The 21,232-nt window shown below is 45.2% G+C and overlaps 1 protein-coding gene across 2 annotated transcripts in view; it reads left to right on the forward strand.

The window, feature by feature from the left end:
• Positions 1–21,232, forward strand: part of adgrv1 (adhesion G protein-coupled receptor V1) — a 105,756-nt gene that overhangs the window by 48,943 nt on the left and 35,581 nt on the right. For both annotated transcript variants that reach the window (XM_041937413.1, XM_041937415.1), the window contains 2 exons: positions 271–431; positions 659–759. In XM_041937413.1, the coding sequence (XP_041793347.1) occupies positions 271–431; positions 659–759 (262 nt within the window). The remainder of the gene's footprint in view (positions 1–270; positions 432–658; positions 760–21,232) is intronic.

Raw genomic sequence — 21,232 nt, forward strand, 5'->3', positions numbered from 1 at the left:
AGTCACTGACAGGGAAAAGGTCAATGTTGCAGTATGACTTGGGTGCTGAGAATGGAATGCCCAACTACATGTTACAATGCAGAAGTTTTGCGTTTCGAAAGCGGCTCACTCAATTCCAGGCTGTTAATTGTTCAACCGAATACAGCACAAACATGATTGTAATGTTCTGGTTCGCTGCACATCAACTTTGACATGGTAAAGGTGACACAGTGAAAGAAGAATTGGACAAACTCATAAACATGATGCCTCTTCCTCTCCTCTCTCCTCTAGTTGGTCCTCGGATGGTCAATACTGCAGGGTTGTGAAAGAGAGTGGGAACTATGTGGAATGTGCCTGCTCCCACCTGTCTATCTACACGGCCTACGCGGAGTTTGCCACTCTTGCATCCTACAACGACGCCTTCTATGCCTCGGGATTTATCTGCATCTCAGGTACAAAACACACCCCGTCTGCGTGTTCTCCTTTTCATACATCTTCACTTGTTGTCCTGAGACTTTTGTGTTTGCCGACTGCCTACTTGCCTTTCTCTTCAGCTTTCTTTTTCTTTTGAGTTTTATCTTCCACATTCCTCCCACATTGCTATAAATAGCCACTCCTGGTTTATATAAATAATTTGTAAATTTATCATTAACATTGGTTCTCACTTCTCCTTCCTCAGGCTTTGCATTGGCCATTATATCCCACGTGCTGTGCTCCCGTTTCCCCATGTTTGCTGCCAAACTGCTCACTCACATGATGCTGAGCTGCCTTGGAACCCAGGTAATACAGTTCTGCTCAGATCTCGTGTAGTGCTACAGTGCTTTACAGTAAAGGTCACAATGAGCGCTAACACCCTCAATTCACAGCTTATGAAGGCTGAGACCTTCATACTCTACCATCGGCATCAGTTTCTGTGGCATTTTCATCCATTAATATACAGATTCTCTATATGGCCTTAAGTGCAGATGGATAGGGAACCTTTGCAAATTGTTATAGAGGCATTAATCTCTCTGTGCTGAATGGATCGGTAGCTCACACGCATGAACACAGCTGTAATGCGGGTAGTGCAACACACACCTTCACTTTCATCAAATAATGACAGAAACATTAAAAACACACACACGCACAAACTCCTCTATATTAAAATATTATTAACGAGTGCACACACACGCACACACACATATACATAGACGTGAACACACATCATCGAATGTGGTTGCGTAGCTTGCGGGCCGGCGCGTCCTGACAACGCAACCATGCCCCCCGCACCCTCGCCCATTAAACACGCAAGCTGTCACATAAGCAATGAGCGAGATAGATACGTGGCTGCAGGTCAGTCTCTCAGCTGGTCCCGGCAATGTCTGTGTGTGTATGTGTGCATGTGTGTGTGCGTGAGCGAGTGCGGGACTGGTAATTTTCCACTGGTCCCCCCTCTCTTTGGTTGACAAACACGAGCCCCTACTAAAGCAGACTGTCGTTGGGGGCTAACCACCTTAGGCTCAACCTGTTTATGGCCCAGGCAGAGCCCCTGAACCTAAAAGGGTTTTGAATGGAAAATTCCGTCCTGTTCTGATTCCTCGTTGGTACTGTACTGCAGGTTAAGGCCCTCTTCCCTGGATGCGCACATGTGCTATAGTTTATAAAATACAGGGGTGTGTTTCTGTGGCATCCTGCTCAAGGCCAGTCGACGAAGGCCTGCTTGAATCCCTGACTGAAGGCCTAACAGAATGGGCTCTCTGGTAGTAAGATGTACCCTGTAAATGGAAATCTGGCACAGCTGGGAATATTATGGAGGTAATAGTTGGCTCACAGAACAGGATGTGCAGAATTAAAATAGACCAATTGACGTCAGTCTTCACCTAAGTATGCACTTAATCTTAGATGTGAGGTGGTACGCTAGAAACAGAAAAAACAAAACTTCCTTTTTATATAAATGCACGGGAGCTGATGTCTTTTCTTCTCTATCCAGTATTCTTGCAGCCAAAAAAATTAGTAGATCATCATGACTGACTCACCCTTCTTTGTTAAAACGTGCATGCACAAGGCGACGTGTGCAATTGAATGAATTCTACAACATGATGAATTGTCCTTACTATTCAGTGCTGTGTTTGATCCTTGCAGAAATCACCTGAATCATTGGAAAATTTTATCCTACATTCAATGTTTTAATAGGAAGGACGCTTTCCTAGTTCCATTTTGTTTTCTCAAAGGGTTAAGCACAGGAGTAAAGTCAAGTAGTAAGTCAATCTGTACTGACTTACTTATTGCCTTACAATGGATTTAGAGGCTAAAGGATAAGTAAAATGTGTAAAATATCCTGCCTCTTTTCAGGAAAATATCATATAATGTGCATAGATAATGAAAGCAAACAAAATGAATTTTCATATTGACTTCATTTGACATGTAAACAGCACTTGTTGAAGTATCTCTGTAGAGATCAATTCATATTTTTGATGCAACATGAGATGTGAGTCTGTGTTTGTAAGGATTTATCTGAGCTCTCAGCTCTGTTGCTCAGCACTACAGTGACATTTCATTGCTAGTTTAAAGCCAGTCCTCTGCTGTTAAACTTTTGTCTTTTTGAGTGTGGAATGCATCCCAAAAGTGGCCATTAGGAAGCGATTAGTGTTAAATGTGTCGATAAAGAAGGACAAAGATCTTGCACCTTTGATAGGAGATATGTAATTAGTGACAGAAATGTCTCCTGAACTTGTTGGTCTCAGCCTTGCTTGCACTCCACCATTGATTTGAACTGTCAGGTCCAGCTCCAACCACCTCTGACAGAGAGGGCTCTCCATCTGTGGTGGCTGGGCTGTAATTAGTCACTGACGCTGCCCTCTGTGGGGAGAAAATTAAAGCTGCCCGTTTGATTTATTTCTCTCTGCAACAGCTACAGTCAGCTAGAAGAACTAGAATAACATCCCACCCCTCGGGTGGGTCTGAGAGTTGAGAGCAAATGGAGGAGACAGAGAAAGTGGAAGCTTGTGCTTCAATTTATGTAGTTTTTAATTGTTTTACTGTCTCAGTATGTAGTTTCTAGTTAGAAAATGTCACACCAAGGGTATTACATTTCAGCCACTAACGAAAACATGAGTATGACAAGGAAGAGAGGAGGAGGCAAGCTCCAAATAAAGAGCATTTAGTTTCTCCTTTTATCTTGTTCTCGATGAAGTTCCGTCTCCTCCTCGTTTCCAGACATCACATGTTTTCATATCCTCAGATTTTGCTTCTCTTTCCAAAGAACAAATTACAAGCTACCTTCATAAAAGCAACAATAGCTCTATTGTCAGGGAACCAGAGAATAAAGGCCACAGTAGTGAGAGGGATATGTTTCATCTCACATTCGGTGTTCCCACGTACCTGTGGGCAGCATAATCAAAAACTGAAAATCAATTAATTATATACTGATTGTTTATGTCAGTTGGGCCACATAACACACAGCAAGTTAGTTGCTTTAGTTCGGTCACTACCGTTTCCCTAAGTGAAAGCAGGAAATGTGTCTTGTAGCTGTCAGAGAGGCAAACTGATAGCGGCCACTGACATGGATATAGACATCAGGCCTCCTACTGAGAGATGATAATGATTTGTCCATCCACTACCTCAAGGGAGAGTCCTCTCACTGTGAACAATTGTGGTTTTGTGTGTGTGTGTGTGTGTGGTTGTGTGTGCACGCACGTCTTTGTCACATCAGAGGTTGTGTGGTGACCGGCCAGCAGCTTGTCCTCCCCTCAGCAAGACAACTGAAGATTGCCTGTGTAGAGTGGAAATTTACCCAGTGCATATGTACTGTGTAAGTGAGCCTCACCTGGTCGTATGAGTGTATGTATGTTTATGTGCGTGGGGATTTTGTGTGTGTCGTCATGTCAGGGCTCATCACACATGCAGCAATAAAGCCAAATTATCTTTGGTAAAGAGAGATCAAATTCAATAATTAACTAACATTGAAACAGGATGTAAGTACAGTCTATATTTGTGCACATGTTCATGCAAGTTTTGGTGGGTTACTGAAGACATATTTTATAAACTGAGAATTTTGTGATCTTTCTGAGAAGCAGCTCTTTGTTCATTGATTGTTTTTGTGTCCCCCCAATACAATTTTTACCTCTGTGAAATTATGTTTCTTGAACATTACAAGTCCATTAAAATGAAACACATTGCGTAGCTTTTCTCTACGACATCATTGCTTCACTCCCCAAATATTTTCAGTTGAAGAAACCTCACCCTGAACTGAATGTTTATTTGGACTACAGTTTTACGTAGGCCTAAATGCAATAAAACCTTTATACGTAGGCCTAAATGCAATTTTTCTACGAGGGACAGATCATACATCTGCATTTATTTTACCAAAACGTAAATCAATGAAAATAGCAGGCTGCAGGGTCACAACACTGATGGGTATTAGAGGCCTTCTTTAAAGCACAACTCGACAGTTGATGCTTTCACCCCTTCTCTCTCCTTTTCTCATCCTCTTCACCTCCAAGGGCACTTTATCATCCCATTTAGATTCATTCCTTTCCCCCCAGTTTCATAAAAAAGTAGAGACCTTGGATAAAGAGATCCTCAGAAGAGAATGAAATGATATTTCCTAACAGGACCGGACATGGGTTACTGGCCACCTTTCCAGGGAAAGGTGACGAAGATGTTATGGTTCTGCTGTAGCACTGTACGTCAGTACCTGTAGTGTCATTAAACCAACTGTAAGAATTTACAGCTTTAAGATAATCACAGGCACCACAGTCAATTTAGACCTGTTACTTCAACACGATGTGATTCTGTTGAACGTCACTGAACATGCATATTTAAATATTCCACAGTCCAGTGGTGTTCCTTGTTTAAAATCCTTCCACCTTCTCAAATACAGAACGGGATTTTAGAGATGTGTGTGCATGTGCTCGAACACACGTATCCAGGTGCCGGTGTGGGAAAGGAAAATCTAATCTCCATCTCTATTGCAAACAAAACACAATTCGATTTCTCATCCATTGTAATTAAACAGCCCTCCACATCCCAGACAGCCTTTCCCACACACTCAGTCAAGTGTTTACCCCAGTGGTCCCAGTGCTTTATTCCAGTATCTGGGAGGTGTTTAGGTGACTCTTAGTTCTGGTTATAAAGGATTTCCTGTTAGCTCTGGGACTGGATCCAGCATTCAGACGTCTGCGCCTCAATCCGCAAACACACACACGTATAAACACTAACTTCTATCCCTCCCTCACAACACCCACAACTCTGACGTCCCGTCTCCGAGCAGAATAAAGAAGCTGCCTGATTGCTGTTGGGAGGGGCGGGGGGATTTATGTTTTGGACGAGCGTGCATGCAGTTTCTCAGCTCTCCGAGAAGGGGTTGTATGAGTTGCGTAATCCGAGACCTTACCGCGTCCTTTTCTGCAGAACAGTCTTTGTAAATGAAGTGAGTGACTCTGCTTTTCCTGAAGAAACTTCATCTGTTCCCATCATGACCAATCAGTCATTAAATCAATAAACAGAGTTTTTGTGATCCTGCGTGTGTCGACTTCTCTGGTTGACGTCAGAGAATATGCCTATCTTATCGTATTTCATGCTTATCCCCACAAGTGCTTGGGTACAAAATGAGAAAGCAGAGGAGGGGAAAGAATGAGATGAAAACCGCTGTTTACTTATTCCTTCCCCCGTCCACTTTCAGATTGCCACTTATTTTTCTCAGATATGTTGAGTAAAAGGTCCCTTAAGGCTTTAATAAAGATGTTGTTTTCTGTACTCTTCAGATATCGTTTTTGCTTGAAGTTATAATAAAAAAAAAAAAGTAAAGTATGCAGCATGCCCTTGATAAGATTTTAATGCAGTTCTAAGCTCTTTACTGTCTGTCAGCCTGAGCTAATGGCAGGCAAGTGATGGAGGGGTATAAAGTATCAGCAGTCAGGGCCTGTGTTACTGTGTGTGTGTTTGTGTGTGTGTGTGTGTGTGTGTGTGTGGACAGGACAGCAGAGAGGTGAAGACGGCCTCTTGGGAGACTCACATTACTGGCTGTTCCAGCACCTTGTGCCTGGTGTTGCCCTCACTCCTCTCCTCTTCATCTGATCCGTCTCTGCAGCATCTTTCTTCTCACTGTTCACTGTGACCTTCTCTCTTCCGCCCGATACTGAAAAATGAGGCGAGACCGCACAAACTAATGCCTAATTTTTCCCTCTAAAATTTTCTTTCATGTCTGCATTTTCCTGTTCCACTTTCATCTGTCTTTCTGCCCCCCTGGCTTTTTCCTCTTCCTCTCACCTCACCTTTATTTCATAAAATGATGAGTAATGTCGCTGTTTCTATTCTCTGCCCCCTTTATCATTCTGGCTGCTGCTGGGCTTAGCTGGGAGCTGTGACATTACAAGCTGCAAAAAGTCTGTCTCGCTCTGTCTCTCCCTCTCCCTCTTCACAAAAGTGGCTGCTCACATCCTGTGTGACTCATCAGTTTGAGCAATGACGATATTTTCACATGTTGCTTTTCCTTAAAGTGGTGACAGACCCTGATCTTGCTCTCACAGACTCCCCAAACATCAGGATGTCTGCCAGCACCGTTTTCATCAAAGTATAATAACATCATCAATAGTTGAATCACTGCCAGTCCTTAAAGGTACCCTGTGGAGTTTTCTTGTCTCTCACGTCTTTCCTTGAGGCCTGTCAAATGTGTTGAACACATTTATTTCCCAAAAAACATGTGCAAATCAGGCTTTTTGGAAAGTTTTGAAACCTGTGTTGTTTATATCAATGACACCTCACAGTCACCCCAACTAACTGTTTATCAGTTCCAAATGTGTAGTGCTTGCAGTGTTTGGTTTGTGGACCATTTACTGCAAATAGAAAATCTGATTAAACAGCAAGCAATCCGTCCTCTTTTGCAGACACAGCGTCTGAAGATGTTTGACATTTTGTACTGATCTAAAAAAATAGTGAGATTTCATGTGTCATGTGTTCTGTAGTCTATTTTAGCCTGATAGTCTTCATCTTTTGTGTAGGCTGGATAAAGAAAAGAGCACTGAAAGGGATACGAGACTGAGACTCAAACTCACACCTGTATGTGGTAGAAGGTCGACCTCACACAGTGGTTTTACATTATAAACCCTAAAATCTGCACCACGGAATTAAACGATCAGCTCAAGTTCTAGATTTTTTTTTACCTTCTCTTTGTCACGTACAGCATGACCGCAGATCACAAATACTTTGAATGTTCAACTCCTTTGCGTAGTCATGTCTCATCAGGTCACACCGTGTCCAATTGATGCATGGGTGAACGTCAACAATTTGATTTGTCGTAATAGAAATTTAACCGTTCCAAGTATCCCTCACCCATGTACTGTTGCTCAAATACCTTAAAGGCAGCAGTTATTCATGACTCTGTCTCGTCTAACCAGGCTGGTGAGACATTAGTCCTATGTGGCTGACATTGTGACGTTGGCATCACGATGAAACTCACACATGCAATTTTTCGCTAATCCAAGCCACTGGCCATTACAGGCCAGTAATATGAAACTGATTATCTTCAGCCATGAACTCACTTTGTTCACTACTTTGATGAATAATAAGGGAATAATGCATTTAATTGTTTAGTATTTTCAGTATAATCATGTGCATTTACTGTGCTTTTGCATAGGTTACAAGCAGTTATGGTTATGTATCCATGAAAAGTTGAATTAACTGCTGTTACTCCAACTACCCTTTGTGTTGCGCCAGACTCTGCCCTTCCTGGACTCTGGAAGTTCATTCACTCATTTTTGCCAAATGTGTGTTGTCCTAACAGCTGGTGACCCTAGAAACACTTCCATGAACTTTCCTCTATTTCCAGAAAAAGCACAGTAAACATTGAGGCCACCGCTGCCATTCACCTTCATGTTGGCCCTACAGCTAGCTCCTGCCTTGCCAGGTAGCTGTGAGACAGGAGACCGCACACATTCAGCAGCAGATCCTCCAAGCTGTCCATACCGAGTGCAGTTATTTCTGATTTCTCAGTTATATACACCTTGAGACAACGTAACAAGTCATTCACAAAAGCACAGACACTCAGCTTCAATAAGTAGTAACATATTTCTATATGAAATGTGTGTTTAAACAGCTCACTGTGCTCTGTGCACCTACAGAATCTCTGAATTAACTAAATACATTGTTTATCTTTAGCTATAACGTGTTGACTTCCCATTCATTACCTGCTTCAGTCGATAAATACAATGAACACATCAATATCTGGATGCACAATCACTTGTAGCAAGTCAAACCAAGGGCTTGTATCATTTATCAGGTGCTGGCACCCCTGGAATCTTATTTTATTATGACAGACTCATATCTTAACAATTTAAAGTGTTGCAAATGTACCGGCTTAAAGAAATCACTTTAAAACAAAACCATCTTCAGCGTCGGTCTGCTTAGTGGTGCACTTCCCAGACTCTCCTTTCACCTTTTACCTAAATCCGTGGAGTCGTTCAGTTTGTCATCAAGGACTTGATCAAAAGGCTACTGACACTGTGAATGATAAACAAAGTGGGAGTCTACATTCGTCAAAGTCCCCGGTATCCTGCTCTATTTTTGGAGTTCGACAGCTTGTCTTGGCAGACCTTTGTGTGCAGAGTGGAGGTTTAGAGAAGTGAAAACATGCTTTACCCTGAAACTGTTGAGGTCAGGAGTGTTGCCACTCTAGCTTGATGTTTGCACTGCTTTTCTAGGTTAGGCTAAACAGCATGTTCCCCAGTTGTTGTAATATATGACACAGCATGCCATTAATAATATCTGTTTTTACCCATGTTGCACTGTTAATATTTATATTGACATGAATTCATTATTCGTGAAGATTCTGCTGAAGCCTTGAAATTTGTTCGAGGTCTTCTCATGCAGAGAGAGAGAGAGAGAGACAGATGGAGAGAGAGAGAGAGAGCTCTGTGATGCCAGCTTAATGGCCTGAAATAGAAAATGAGAGTCGCCTAACTTCCTCAAAGAATTAGGAAATGCTGAATGGAGGAAGGAAATGGCTAGTGGTAATCAAGTAAAACTGTATCTATAATAAGGTCTTTTGTTCTTGGCTTATCAACAAATCAGCCTACTTTGTCAGTTTGTTTTTTGCTTTGCTTGGATCTCAGTCTTATTCTGAGTATAATTTAATAATTTATGAGTTTATGATGATGACAACAGCAGGCGCGCTGCCGACTGTGAGGGCAGTAGCTCACAAACGAGACATATCTTAGCAACAGGAACAAAGACGAGGCAAACATACGCAGATAAACACAGAGATACACATATTCCAGCACATTCACGTGAATACGCTCTCACGTACGCACACTTAGATGCACACACAAATGTTCGCAATATTGTGAAGAAGCAGAGCCAGCTCTTTGATGTCATCGTTACGTAACACACGCATATGCTCTCGTTAATGAAGCCTCAAACATACATAAGCATACACAGATGGCCGTATGCGCGCATGGCCATTCATTTAACTCACTCCACCATATACACACATACAGAATACATAGCATCACAAACGCAACCCCAGCCTCCAGCTCAGGGTGTTTCTGACCTGTGGGGGTCACTGTAGCTCCACAGCCAGAGCCAAGTTCAACAGGAGCTCTGAATGAAGTGCCTGCTCAATGAATCCCCTGAGCTCTGCTTTTTTATGACCAGACCTTTTTGGAGCACACTAAGAAGTTGCTGCACTTCAGTCCAGACTGAAGCGGTTTAGGTGAAATCCTCCGTCTCTTATTCTTTGTGTGAATCCAACCGTAGAGATGTTAAAGCTGTTAACATCTTTCCCCCTGGTGTACAGAATCTGATTGGCCAATCAAGAAGTCCTCTAGTGCAGATTAATCTAAGTAGCTGAATACAAAATTGTAAAATAGATTGCAGTTAAATTACTACTGTTGGACTGAGTCTATCAAGAACTGTGTAAGTTAGTCGAGGCTGGGTAGTTGAAGGGGGCCAATGGAGACATTATGCAGTGTATTATAGTACAGCTGTGGCTCAGATTAAGTCTGAATTGCACAGTGAGGTACCAAAGCACAGTGTACAGTGGATTTGTGTGCAGAAGCAGCATGAATGGGCATACAGTGTTTAACTTGATCAGACTCTTTGCATATTGATTGGCCCTACAGTCAGCCATTGACCGACACAGAGAGCTGCTGCAGATGAGCCCATGTGTATGAAAGGGATCTCTCCTGGATCGATGACCTGTTGGACGGCAGTGGATGAAGTTGCTTTAGTGGGTCTGTGTAGGTTTCTGTAGGTTCTCTGATCGAAATTATCAGACCTGCCCTCACCTGCCCTGCTCCCGATCAGGAAGTGATGCAACAGGTCACCATAAAAAGGTCTGTGTGCTTTCTCGCAAACACGAGTAGCTTAAGTCTTACCTGTGATGTAACTCACATGGGGCTCTCATAATCATGTCAGCATACTTGTGCATATGTTAGAAAACCATGTTACATGAATCCGTTGCACATGGAAATTTAAAGATGGTCTGTGCTGTTGAGGGAATAAAAATCCTTTAAGATGTGCATCTCATTGAGACTGAAGGGCTTTGAAAGGCACAAAACAGAGAAATTCCTTTCACAGAACCATTTGTGAATCTAACTGAACACTGGTCATGTTTTCATGACGTTTTGCTGTGTGGCATCTCATCTGTTGACCCAGAATAGCATGGCAGTAGACCGGAGAAGTCTATTTGTGGGTTGGTATACACCCTCGTCATGTATGCACTAAAGCACACATAGAGGTTTGTGGCAGAGCAAAGTAGACCCATTGAGTGTGTGTGTTCAGGGAGCTGACCCTGAGCAGCTGTGTTTTTATAGGTGTGTGTACGCACATGAATCCTTGTGCGTGCGTCTCGTTCCTTGCAGCCCAAAGAGATCCCTGTCTGCTCTCCAGACTGGTTCACACCAGATGTTGAGGAAGGAAATTCAAGAGGCTTCTTGAAAGTAGCCCTGGTGTGATGGAAAGCAGGTTCCCAGCAGCAGACACTCTTTGACTGAAGTGTGAATGGGAGAAGAGAGGAGGAGGCCTGCTGGAATGCAGCTAAATGTGGGTGGTACTGCTGAGATCTTCTGTATGGGGGAGTTGGCATGAGCGCTGGTCTCTGTATGAGTTTAGCATGAGTGTTGGTAGGAGATACAGCAACAGCAAAAATGTCATTGGGAGCTGTTTTTATCTGCATGTCTGTCTGCATCTACCATTAGCTTTAGTCTTCACACTACAAAGGAAACATCACATTTAAGGAAAGACTATTTAAAACAATCACAATTTAAGATGCTCTTGAAAATATGCACTGATCTAGCTTCTTTTGTAATGTAGTAAAACAGAAAGATACCTCGTACAGGGCATTAGGTGTTGCCTTCAAAGCTACAGACTAAACTGAACAAATCTGGGCTGTGCTTTGGTTTCCGCATTCCCTCGACTTGAAACAATGACACTAATGACACTGTAAACTTGTTTGAGCTTGTTTTAGCTGCCTCATACTCAAAGTGCTGACAGTCCCCTATTGCTGTGTCACACCGCATCACGATGAAACTCCGACGCTTGCAGGCTCCTTCCCAAAATGCACGGTGAAAGCTCTTGATATCGTCCCTCCCTGCTTCGCAGAAGCACAAAAGCATCTATTACCGTAACGCGGCGTGTGCTCACGTAAGCAAATGTAGATGCAGTGTTGTGGTTGTTTGAATGTGAAACAGACTAAAGGGGAGTGGGTGTTTATTTGCCAACAGCTGGCTCAGCAAGTAAGCCTCAGCCTGAGGTTCAACCCAAAACACCCGTGAACTTTACTTCTACACCCTGACCTTAAAGAGATGGGCATGCTATTCCAACAACACTTGAGAGAGCTACTCATTAGCACGAATGCACAGTAAGTTGGTGTCCAGTGAGGCTCGAAACATCGAAAATATACTAACAGTGGCTCTGTTAAAGTGAGAGACTCAAGTGTGTGCCTCAAAACGGCGTTCGACCAGTGACATTTGTTCATTTTCCATCCCAAGTGTGACGCGGCAGCTCGTCTGTTTTTGTTCCTCACTTATTTTTATTTTAACAAGCTCACATGTCCTGTCAGCAAATGTTAAATCTCTCCTCTTTCTCCACACACTGGCCCACTAACCCAGCTATCAGCCATCCCAGTGTGACCCGCTTCTTGCGACTGGCTGTCCCGTGTGCTTCAGCACATAAACAACACGCACGCATGTCCCGTGAGGCTGCAGCACGAGAGCAGATGATGATTCTCGCTCCTGCTTGACAGTATCAGGCAAGAAAAAATGAATGAGAGTGGCACTGAAATGAAGACGGTTTCCAGCCACCTTTCTCTGTTTAAAGCAGGCATACTTGTACTTTATGGGTCGATATGCAATTTGACATATTTATGCTGCCTTTGCGAAGGTTGCTAGAATTGTGTGAAATGGTCACCTACGAATGGGAAGAGGCGGTGTGATGGTGTCGAGGACTGAAGTTGCTTGAAGTGATTGCTTCCGTGAGAAATTGATGAAGGGAGTAAGGGTGAAATGACAATATCATATTCCTCTTTTCTTTTGCTTTATCTCTCTCTGAACAAAGACATAAGAGGAAACACCCAGGGTGCAGGCTGAGGCTGGAACCAGCTAGATCAGACCGGTAGCTGTTAGAGAGAAGGGGGAGGTGAAGGAGAAGGGAGGAGGAGGAGGAGGAGGGGGAGATGAGATGAAGGGTGGAACAGAGGATGGAGAGGGAGTCGCTGGTAGAGGAAAAGGATGGGAGATGGGGTGCTGGAGGAGGGGAGAGGTGGAGGTTAAGTGTGTTGGACACGAGGCTAGATGGATAGTCTGGCAGGCAGACAGCTAAGGCCCCATTCCCTCAGTGATGTAATGCATCAGGCTCATGCTATTTTTAGCCACACTGGTACACTTAGCTACGTTAGCGTCAGCACGCAGGGTATCGATCAGCTGCAGAACTCAGTGGGAGGATGAGAGCTGCAACCAGCGGCGGCACAAAGTGGCTGCACCAAAATATTGTGTTTCCTGTGTGCAGTTTGTTTTTTGCAGCGTTTTTCTGATCTCCTTCGTTAGGCCTCATAACAGAGATGCAAGAATAAATCTGAGGAGAAGCTGGGGGGGTCGCTCGGGTTGGGTCAGGGGCTTGTGTTCAATCCACAGAAATGGATTGCAATGGATTTTTAATTCTGTGGTTCCATCAATGCAACATTGATTCATAAGAACTCTTTAAGAAGATTAAATATGTTTATAACGTGGTGACTGTAGCTAGATTGTGGCGTATCTATTTACCCAGATAGCTAAATATCTAGCTAGCAGTGATCTTGAAGATGATAAGGTGAAAATGAAAACTCACGATGTGTTGTGTTCTGTGGCTAATGGCGGGCTAGCTAGCTGTAGCGCGTACTCCATGTTTGTTCTACATTTCATGGTTGTTTTTAAACGTCTCCAGCATCAGTTTAATGTCAAAAACAGCCATATCTGTAAATACTCCGACACTTTCTCTTACAATATGTAATCAGCATCAGTAACCTACCATGTTACATTTCTGAAGTATACCCAGTGCAGTCAGTGATGGGTGGGCGGGACCCCTCGTGTATTTTAATGCTTTAAATTCAGTCCCTCTGATGTTATGGATTCCTTTTTGGAAAGACTCGTACTCGTCGTGTTTGGCGAGGCACACAGTAGCCTCAGTCTTCTATTTTTGATGAATCTTTGAACTCTCAGTCTCAGTGCAGGCGAAGTGGAGATACTACAGATAATGCCAGATGTTACCGTGTCATGTTTTGTGTTGCTTCTTGTGTTATTTTCAGAATGAAAGAATTCTGATTACCATCTCCCAAAATGCAACGGAAGACTGAAATAATAATAGATAACTAATAAACTACCTGTTTGCATCTATGTAATGGGTAAACAGTGGCGTGTGGCTTTTATTTTGTCTTTACTGTATGCTGTTTTGATTTATTTTGAGCTGATGCATCTTCTCTGTTTCAGCCCTCTTGAGGTTTCATCTGGGTGACGCCTCTTGATGTTATGCAAGTTTGCTGTCAGCTTCTTTATCGTTTACCCCTGCAAGCTTAAGGACGAGCATTTTGTCTCTCTCAGACCTGCGTGTCATATCAAAGTGAGGTTAAATCTTGTCTAAAGATAAGCAGAATTTTTCCCAAGGCAGCAGTAGATCTGGAATAAAAACAACAACAACAGTGAGCTGACAGTCTCCGGGTCCTTCAGGGCCGCAAAACAAAGGGGAGCTCTCTGATTGGACATTTGGTTCAGACTTAAGTTCTTAGGCCTGATGACGAGGCCACAAAAAATTCTGTAGAAGAAGAGATGCTTTGTTTCCTGCTTTGTATATGTTTCCCAAAGGCGTTTCATGGCCTCCATCTCCTGCAGTCATGTCTCCCTTTCTATACGTCTTACTCTCTCGCTGTCTCGTTTGCTCTCTGACAGTATTGTAGGTGTTGCCGACAACATCGCGTGTGCGTGAGAGAAGGATCTTGATATGTAATCTTTGCAGAATGAGGTAATGAATTAGTAGCATTCTCTCAGCAGTATGTGTGAGAGCCTTGGTGGTTCCTGTTTTACCAGACACGAGAGCACGCACATAAGACGCTGCACTGACATGACTTGTATTCAGTCCCACAGCACCTCCCAGTCTCTGCTTTTAATAAGTCTGTAGCCCAAGGGTCTAGACAGGTCGACTCCGGGTGTCTTACACAAAAGAGAACGTGGCCCGGGGACAAAGGACAGAGCAGTACATGGGGCTTTGATAAACTCCACATCCACACCTGTCACCTCCCCACCCTACTGACCTATCCCTGTGACAGGTCATCATCTCTACAGTCCTGACATGTACCTGTGTTATTTTCACAATGGACACATTTGTAACTATGGCCTCCATATGTACTTAGATAATCTCAGTTAATAGGCCTCCACAAAAGCCATGTCTTTATCAATCCTAGCTCTGTAACGTTGCTCTTTACTGTGTTGTTTCTTCGATAAGCTCAAGCAACAGGTTTGAATTACAGAGATCCAACAGATGCCCCTCCAGTTTCATGCGTGATTATATAATCAGAGGCTGTTAAATAATTGCTCTGTCACAGTTCATTAGTTAGTGCAGTTTGCACGCCAGTTCTGATGATGTGTTGACAACCGCCTGAAGGATCATGAAACCTGACTGACTCCCCGTTACACACTTCCCCCTCGTCTGTTTCACTCTGAAGTTCGTGCTGTGTGTTTCGGGACATGTAACAATCCTTGTACATTCAGTCTGTTTGTCCTGAGTGTAATTAGCTCCAGGGAGGTAACTCCCTTATCTCAGTCACACCATATTTCTCACAGTAGTTTCAGAGAAGAGATTCGAGTTCAGGCTCAGGCTCAGGCTCAGATTACAAAAAGTTTGGGCTGCAGAATCTTTTTTAGGGCCTTATTGGTATTGATTCCTCACAAGCAATCACTGCACTGCTTCTACAGCAACTCTGTGGAGTTTCTAAACTAAAACTTTTAGAATCTCCTAGCCTCATAGCCCAGTGTGGCTAGATTGACACAAGCATGTAAATGACAAAGCTTTGCTGCCTTGGTACACACCATGTAAAGTAAAAAATGTCCCAGAGGAAGATCAGTCTCTATAAGCCATATAGAAAGCAAGTAAGTCCTTTAGGTCCTTAGTGGTTTAAATAACTTACTATACTACTATATAAATAACTGTAAATCTGATCTTTTTTAGTAGATTTTCGTGCCCTGCTCTGCTTTTTTAGCCATATGACAGGAAGCGTGATATGTTAGCCAGACCCTGGTGGGCAGTGACAATAGAGTACTATGTAATAGGCACAAAAGCACTAAAGAGTCAGGTCAAGTTTCTGTCAGAGTGTGCTTGTGTGTGACATCTTATTTGAGGTCCTTTTGAAAAGGCAGATGGCGATCAGACCCTGATCAAATAAAATCTTTGTGGATCTCTTTCCTGTCGACACACCCAGACTGGTTTATCATACATGTTTAGCAGGTTTTTGTCCTTGACCCGAGCCAGGTAGTTCCTAGCCCAGCTCCATGCAGGACACAGACATACAAACACATCTGGGGAGCAGCCATCTATTAGAAACTCCTTTCACACCACTGTGCACACACGCACATACACACCCACGCTTTTAAGCCCTTTGCCCTCCTTTCCCTACAAGGCTGTTTTCTCTCAACCTGTTATGTCATCGTTTCAGCACAGGTCAGTAGTTTCAGTGGTTCAATAGTTCCTGAGACTATTAGGGTTTGTCATGAAAAGCTATAGTACATCCGTGTGGGTGCACTGATCAAAGCTGTGCCATATATATATATATATATATATATATATATATATATATATATATATATATAAGTATATCATCAATGCAATATAAGTATTGATGATATTGTTGTAAGGGGATGAGTTTAGCCAACGTGATTGGCTCAGCCACTCCAGTTCCATGTGTGCCCATATTGGTGCACACAGCCACAAAAATACCTTAAGTGTGCTGACATCCCCTTTGTGTATGCTACACTTGACTGTGCCTTTATGCTTGATTTCACAAAATTAGAGCCTTTTGTGTTAAACAAACATGCGTGTATGTACAGCTTGTTTGCTTATGATTATGTGTCTGGCGTCCTGCAGTTTATTTAGCATTTCTCGCTTGGTAGTGTCCCCATTGTTTTGCTTTTGAGAGGATAGATGGTCTGTCGTACTGTGCCTTTGGCCAAATGAGGCTAACTCCTGTCAGGGAGTGGGGACTTAGGGAAACTATGAGGGGAACTATGAAGGAAACTATGGGTGGAACCCAGATGCAGACACAACAGGGAACATAGACTAACACGCAACACCGGGAACGAACACACATGTACACAAGACACAATGGAGCTGGGGACAAGACTAAGGCAACACAACACTCACTAACACACAAGGCAAGACTATGGACAATACAATAAAAGGGAAACTCAATCAGGACAAGAACACAGACAAACCAAGGAATACGCTAGATTCAAATTAAATGAATTTATTAACACAAAGCTAACTCAACAAAACCCAAATCTCTGGGAAAACACAAGAACTAACTTGGAACAAGACAACTTAGGACACTGACGAGACTAGCAACTGATGTTAACATAAAACATGGCACAACTAAGACAATGCAAGAGACACACATACATGAAACATGGCACAATGACAACACTACGGTTACAAAACTAGCAAACCAAAAACGCTCCTGAAGGAGGAAAACTCAAAGGGCTATGAAACGGAGGAATAGGAATCTAAATAACAAAAGAGAACAGAAAATCGCTCTTACGAGGAGAATAAATCGGCTATGCTATAACTATGACGAGAAAATCGAAACCAAATATAACGTTACAAACAAATATCACTATGGAAGGAACAGGGCATGGAAAACGAATGAGTAATGACTAATGACTAAACTAATGAGAGAAACACAGACAACACTAAAGACAGGGACCCTACATAAATCAAGACAAGATCGAAGACAAGAAAAAGGCAAAAAACTTATTAGAACTGTGGACAATAAAAGACAAAGATGATACAAGGAACAACTCAGACCTGAACAGAAACACGGGCATCAACAAAGGAAACGCAACAAGAAACACTTACACGAAACATGACAAACACTTACTAAGGGACTATGGCTTGAACTATGACTGTGAGAACGTAGACAGCAAGGTTACACAGACAACACTAAAGAAACATGCATACTCAGACTATAAGAACAACAAGAGACAATGACAAAACTAGAACCAAACTTACATGGAACACGATGCGGACATGACAAGGAATCACACGACAAACACTTAATATGGGTGCTAAAGCAAGGGCAATAACTGTGGCAAGGGGACAAGGTAAGGTAACGCTGACGACGACCCGACAAGGACAAAGGGGAAGACACGGACTTAAATACACTAGGGAGGAACACTAATGAGACACAGGTGAAACACATCAGACAATCACACAGGAGGGAAAACACAGGAAGTAAAGTAACACAAAGACACATGACATGAACCTTCAAAATAAAACAGGAAGTAACCAAAACCAGGCAAAGACAGGACACAATGGGAAACTTAACCAATGTTCAAACACAATGTGGCAAGACCATACAAAAACTCTTACATAAAATGTGGCATGACTAAAGACTAAGACATTAAGAATACACAGAGTAGAACACAGAAATGAACATGAACAAAGAAGACCCTAAACAAAACCCGGCGTGCATGGCACGGGTCATGACAGAACCCCCCCCCTTAAGGGACAGCTCCCAGATGTCCCTACATGAAACCAAAAGAGTCCAAAAAGTTCAAGTCAAGCAGGGTGGGTGGAGGGGGATCCGGGGGAGGGACTTAAAGTCCAGGCTAAGGCATAGTTCAAAGAGTTCAAAAGTCCAACTTGGGCAAGGTGGGTGGAGGGGAAACTCAGAGTCCAGGTTAACATAAAGTCCAAAAGTCCACTTTGGGCAGGGTATTGAGTCCATGCTGCGGCAAAGTTTTTCTGGTGGTCTGGCCAGTGACCAAAGACCAAGGCAGAATCTCTCTGGAGGCTGGTGGCAAAGGCTGAACCTCCGTTGAGACCAGCGGTGAGGGCGGAACCCCTCTGGAGGCCGGCGGCGAGGGCGGAACCCCTCTGGAGGCCGGCGGCGAGGGCGAAACCCCTCTGGAGGCCGGCGGCGAGGGCGAAACTTCCGTTGAGGCCAGCAGTAAGGGCGGAACCCCTCTGGAGGCCGGCGGCGAGGTCGAAACCTCCGTTGAGGCCGGCGGCGAGGGCGGAACCCCTCTGGAGGCCGGCGGCGAGGGCGGAACCTCCATTGAGTCCAGCTGCGAGGGCGGAACCCCTCTGGAGGCCGGCGACGACCAACAAGGTTGGAAGCTGGCGATGAGGCCGCAGGACAGGAGACCGGCAGCGGGGCAGCAGGACAGGAGGCCGGCAACATAGCAGCCGGACAGGGGACCGGCGACATGGCAACAGGACAGGGAGCCGGCGACATGGCAACAGGACAGGGAGCCGGCAGCAAGGAGGACTGTAATCCTGCTCGAGGTGGTCGCTGCAGCTCCGGTTCAGAAGGCTGCGGCGGCGGCAGCAACTCGAGGTCAGAAGGTGGCGGCGGCAGCAGCAGCGGCGGCCGCGCCAGCTCGGGCGGCCGCGGCAACAGCAGCAGCAGCAGCTTGAGGACAGGAAGCAGCGGCAGCACCAGCAGCTCGAGGTCAGGGGGCGGCAGCTCAGGTTCAGGAGACGGCAGCATCAGCTGCTCGAGGTCAGGAGGCGGCGGCAGCGGCGGCAGCAGCAGCTCGAGGTCAGGAGGCGGTGGCAGCGGCAGCTCGAGGTCAGGAGGCGGTGGCAGCGGCAGCTCGAGGTCAGGAGGCGGCGGCGGCAACCCAGGAGGCGACAGCAGCTGCTCTGGCGGCAGCACCAGCTCAGACGGCGGCGGCAGCAATGGCTCCGGCGGCAGCACCAGCTCAGACGGCGGCGACAGCAGCAACGGCTCCGGCGGTTCTGGAACTGGCGGCGGCGGCAACAGCAGCAGCTCTGGCAGCAGCGGCGACGGCGGCTCTGTCGGCAGCAGCGGCTCCGGCGGCAGCACCAGCTCAGACGGCGGCGACAGCAGCAACGGCTCTGGCGGCTCTGGAACTGGCGGCGGCGGCAACAGCAGCAGCTCTGGCAGCAGCGGCGACGGCGGCTCTGTCGGCAGCAGCGGCGACGGCGGCAGCACCAGCTCAGACGGCGGCGACAGCAGCAACGGCTCTGGCGGCTCTGGAACTGGCGGCGGCGGCAGCTCTGGCGGCGGCAGCTCTGGCGGCAGCAGCGGCTCCGGCGGCAGCACCAGCTCAGACGGCGGCGACAGCAGCAACGGCTCTGGCGGCTCTGGAACTGGTGGCGGTGGCAGCTCTGGCGGCAGCAGCGGCTCCGGCAGCAGCACCAGCTCAGACGGCGGCGACAGCAGCAACGGCTCTGGCAGCACTGGAACTGGTGACGGCGGCGGCAGCAGCGGCGGCAGTGGCACCGAAGACGAGGACAGCTTGGAGACTGGAGGCAGCTTGGGCACAGGAGGCGATGAGAGGCTAGCAGGCTGGCTAGCCGACACCTTCAGTCGTCGGGATCTCCGCTTCCTCCGTGCAGGTGCTGGCTTGGTCGCTGGGGGTGGCGCTGGTGACGACGGGAGGCTAGCAGGCTGGCTAGCCAACACCTTCGGTCGTCTGGATCTCCGCTTCCTCCGTGCAGGAGGATCGGGGTCCAGCTGAAATCCCCAGAAACGGGCACCTGGGATATAATCCTCGTCAGAGCTGTAGAGGGGGTCTGCCCGGTACAGGACCTGGGGCGGGCAGTTCTTCCCCGCAGAAGATCTAGTCAGGACCAGCGGAGGCCCCCAGTAGGGGACACCCAGGAGGTCGTCTAAATCGGAGTCAAACTCCGAGTCTGTTGTGAAATTAATGTCCGCTGGGTTCATACTGGTCGGGTCGTTCTGTCAGGGAGTGGGGACTTAGGGAAACTATGAGGGGAACTATGAAGGAAACTATGGGTGGAACCCAGATGCAGACACAACAGGGAACATAGACTAACACGCAACACCGGGAACGAACACACATGTACACAAGACACAATGGAGCTGGGGACAAGACTAAGGCAACACAACACTCACTAACACACAAGGCAAGACTATGGACAATACAATAAAAGGGAAACTCAATCAGGACAAGAACACAGACAAACCAAGGAATACGCTAGATTCAAATTAAATGAATTTATTAACACAAAGCTAACTCAACAAAACCCAAATCTCTGGGAAAACACAAGAACTAACTTGGAACAAGACAACTTAGGACACTGACGAGACTAGCAACTGATGTTAACATAAAACATGGCACAACTAAGACAATGCAAGAGACACACATACATGAAACATGGCACAATGACAACACTACGGTTACAAAACTAGCAAACCAAAAACGCTCCTGAAGGAGGAAAACTCAAAGGGCTATGAAACGGAGGAATAGGAATCTAAATAACAAAAGAGAACAGAAAATCGCTCTTACGAGGAGAATAAATCGGCTATGCTATAACTATGACGAGAAAATCGAAACCAAATATAACGTTACAAACAAATATCACTATGGAAGGAACAGGGCATGGAAAACGAATGAGTAATGACTAATGACTAAACTAATGAGAGAAACACAGACAACACTAAAGACAGGGACCCTACATAAATCAAGACAAGATCGAAGACAAGAAAAAGGCAAAAAACTTATTAGAACTGTGGACAATAAAAGACAAAGATGATACAAGGAACAAC

The sequence above is a fragment of the Chelmon rostratus genome, chromosome 5 (genome assembly GCF_017976325.1).
Source record: "Chelmon rostratus isolate fCheRos1 chromosome 5, fCheRos1.pri, whole genome shotgun sequence".
NCBI classification, from domain to species: Eukaryota; Metazoa; Chordata; class Actinopteri; order Chaetodontiformes; family Chaetodontidae; genus Chelmon; species Chelmon rostratus.